We start from the raw sequence: 3,439 nt of genomic DNA, 5'->3' as shown, positions 1-3,439 counted from the left end.
AAGACTTAAATGTAAGACCCGAAACCATAAAACTCTTAGAAGAAAACATAAGCAGTAAATTTACAGACATTACCCTGAGCAATATTTTTACTGATATATCCCCGCGGGCAAGGGAAGTAAAAAAAAAAATAAACATATGGGATTACATCAAACTTAAAAGTTTTTTCACAGCAAAGGAAACCATTAATAAAACAAAAAGGCAGCCTACTGAATGGGAGAAGATATTCGCCAACGATATATCTGATAAGGGGTTAATATCCAAAACTTATAAAACACTCATGTGACTCAACACCAAAAAAAAAAAAACCCAATTAAAAAATGGACAGTGGATATGAGAGGTATCTCAAAAAACTGGAAATGGAACTACCTTATGACCCAGCAATTCCACTCTTGGGTATCTATCCAGAGAAACCCAAGATGCTAATTCAAAAAAATATATATGCACCCCTATGTTTATTACAGCACTATTTACAATAGCCAAGACTTGGAAACAACTGAAATGCCCTTCAGTAGACGACTGGATTAAGAAACTGTGGTACATTTACACAATGCAGTATTACTCAGCTATAAAGAAGAATGAAATCTTACCTTTAGCAACAATATGGATGGACCTAGAGAACATTATGCTAAGTGAAATAAGTCAGAGAAAGACAAATACCATATGATCTCACTTATATGTGGAATCTAAAGAACTGAATAAATAAGCAATATAAACAGAAATAGTTTCAGAGACATAGAGGAAATCTTTAGTTTAAAAAATGCATGTTGATTCAGGAATAACATGTGGTTTTCTCTTTTTATTCTAATCTTTATGTCCCTTAGTAGAATTTGATATTATTTCACTTAAATTGTGTATATTTATTAACTTAATTTCTTAGATATTTTATGTGTTTTGTTACTTTGATAAAGATAATCTTATTTACATCATATTTTCTAATTTTTTTTTTTATCAAGCTGCATTTTTTGAAGTAAGGTATGCTTACTCTATACCAGTAAGTGATTACAGGCCAACTGTGCAAAAAAACAAAACAAACAAACAAACAAAAAAAGAATTAAACTAGAAAGGTATATTCTTTAATATGCATTCTGACAACAATAGGGCACCAAAACTAGTTAAGAAATATTGTATTACAACAAGTAAATTAGTAAAACTTACTTCAACTCAAAGGAATTAATCTAACTAATTACAAATAAAAACAAAATAACTTAAATGACTTACAAAAAAAATATCGCTGGTAACTTTTCCATTTTTCTTAGCTTTTCAACGAGAAGTGGGAACATGCTTTCCATGTTTAATGAATTAAAAACCGAATTGGGTCTAAGATTACTCAGGACTCTTTTGGCCTATAGCAACAAATAAAATATTATTTGTTTTAAGTTCTGCATAATAAAGGAATTACAACTTTTGGCTATAATGTAAGTAAATTGTATTATATTTCTGAATAGAAGGAAATATCTAAGTTACAATATATTTTAAAATTTCACGTGATAAAAGTCTGGTCTATGTTTCTCTGATTCTTTAAAATAATATATATGATAAAACTAATGAGATATAAAACTTTGCAAAGAACCATCAAGGAAATACACAAATAATATGCTAGACAGCATAAAGATAGTAACATATATTTATATGCAATTTAACGTGCAATTTTTTAACAGAACACAAATCAGTCAGGAAGAGGATCATTCAGTAAATAATGCTGATTTCACTGTGGCAGAAAGTAGGGTAAGTCAGTTTTTCTCCATGTTAACTATAAAAGATCATTTCCAAATACATTTTAAAGATGATTGACAAAATAAGCAGAAGAAAATGTACGTAAATTGCATTATATTTCTCAATGGGAGGAGGTATCTAAATTAAAATATATATTTTTTTAAAAATTACATGAAAAAACTCTAACATGTCACTCCGCCAAAATCAGAAACCTCAATGTGTCAATAAAGCAAACTTGAAAATAAGACCATCAATTTACTTAAAATAAATATGCATAACTTATATGACCCTTGGTTAAAGTTTTAATATACAAATAGTTTATACAAATTGAAATAAAAATCACAAAAGGAAAAAAAAATCCAAGACAAAAAGAAAAAACAAAAAAAAGGAGTGAAAATTCTTTTCAGCTACTATTACTGTGATTCCAAACTCTATATTGCCACAGCATCAAGAACACTAACTCTCTGGGTAGTGACACCTCTGTTCTAATCTGTTGTAACATCTAGCAGGAACCAGTAGCTTCTGGCATGTGATTTAGGAGGCACAGAGGATGAGACAAAGACCAATTTCCTTTCTCTCTTTTTATTCTATCTCAGAATCACTAGACTTCACATTCAGCTTAAAACTCTAAAATGAAAATTAAAGATTAAAAAAACAAACAGAAAATAGTAATGACTGAAAAACGCAACTCAAGAAAACAACAAAGATAGCATGCTTCTCCAAAAACATGTGAACATTACCTCCTCTGCATTGCCATTTTTAATCCAACTTGTTAATTCTGCCTTTAAGCTCTCTTCATACTTTCTGGCATCCAACTTTTTAATGACTATTTTATTCTTAAAATGAATGAATTTCTCTGGACACAACTCCTGGAAAAGAAATACCACAAAATTAAATAAAATCAACCAAGAAAATCCAAAGATGTTTTTCAATTTTGCTTTTCATTAACAGAATTACAAGCTTCTTAAGAGTATACAGACAGTTTAACTTCTTTTTATCTCCCCATAGTTTTAGTACATACACCTAATTGGATAGATGAACTCTTCAAAGTTAAGAATGCAGAGCAAAGCCAAATAGATAAAAAGATGAAAATAGACAGGAATTGCGGCATAGAGAAAGGAGGGGAGTACAGTGCACGAAAATGGAGGAATATAAATCCAGGATGTAAGAACAGACTAAAGCATTAGTGTCTCAGAAATTGAAAGAAGAAATATTTTCAGGAATTCAGTGACATTCCATCCCATTAAAGTAAAACATAAAATGTTAGAAAGAAAAATGTCTGAGAAGGGGTATTATATTTTGGAAAGAGCCCATTGATAATTTTAAAAGATCAGATGCAAGTGATTAGAAAGGGTGAGAGTTTGTCTTTCTGAACAGCAATTTCACCATCCACTATAATATAATTAATTCAAATTAATTGCACAATTATTATTTACCTGGGCCCTGGGCCAACTTTGCCAGAATTGAAACATGGTGTCATAAAGCTGGATGGTTTCTTGAGGTGAAAGGCTAAGATCAGAAGGGAATCCATACCTTTCAATCTACATGTAAAACAAAATTAAGATTTTTAATATTCCTTTAATTTTATCTTATGTTCCATCCTTTGCCTCGTAGTCACTATCATGAACTCAAAGACATTGAAAGTGACACTAAACTATTGTAATAACTATGTACAGTGTCAGATGGGTCAGACTTATTGGGGTTATCACTTTGTGAAGTAAATAT

General features: G+C 30.3%; 1 protein-coding gene across 3 annotated transcripts in view; it reads right to left on the bottom strand.

Moving 5' to 3' along the window:
- LOC109394917 (probable ATP-dependent RNA helicase DDX60) overlaps positions 1-3,439 on the bottom strand; it is a 108,774-nt gene that overhangs the window by 36,100 nt on the left and 69,235 nt on the right. For all 3 annotated transcript variants that reach the window (XM_019665492.1, XM_019665491.1, XM_019665493.1), the window contains 3 exons: positions 3,151-3,255; positions 2,455-2,583; positions 1,220-1,344 (listed from right to left, as the gene is read on the bottom strand). In XM_019665492.1, the coding sequence (XP_019521037.1) occupies positions 1,220-1,344; positions 2,455-2,583; positions 3,151-3,255 (359 nt within the window). The remainder of the gene's footprint in view (positions 1-1,219; positions 1,345-2,454; positions 2,584-3,150; positions 3,256-3,439) is intronic.

This window comes from Hipposideros armiger, unplaced genomic scaffold (assembly GCF_001890085.2).
Source record: "Hipposideros armiger isolate ML-2016 unplaced genomic scaffold, ASM189008v1 scaffold_444, whole genome shotgun sequence".
In the NCBI taxonomy this organism is placed as follows: domain Eukaryota; kingdom Metazoa; phylum Chordata; class Mammalia; order Chiroptera; family Hipposideridae; genus Hipposideros; species Hipposideros armiger.
Note: the sequence above shows the minus strand (reverse complement) of the source record. Positions and strands in the feature narration are given on the sequence as shown.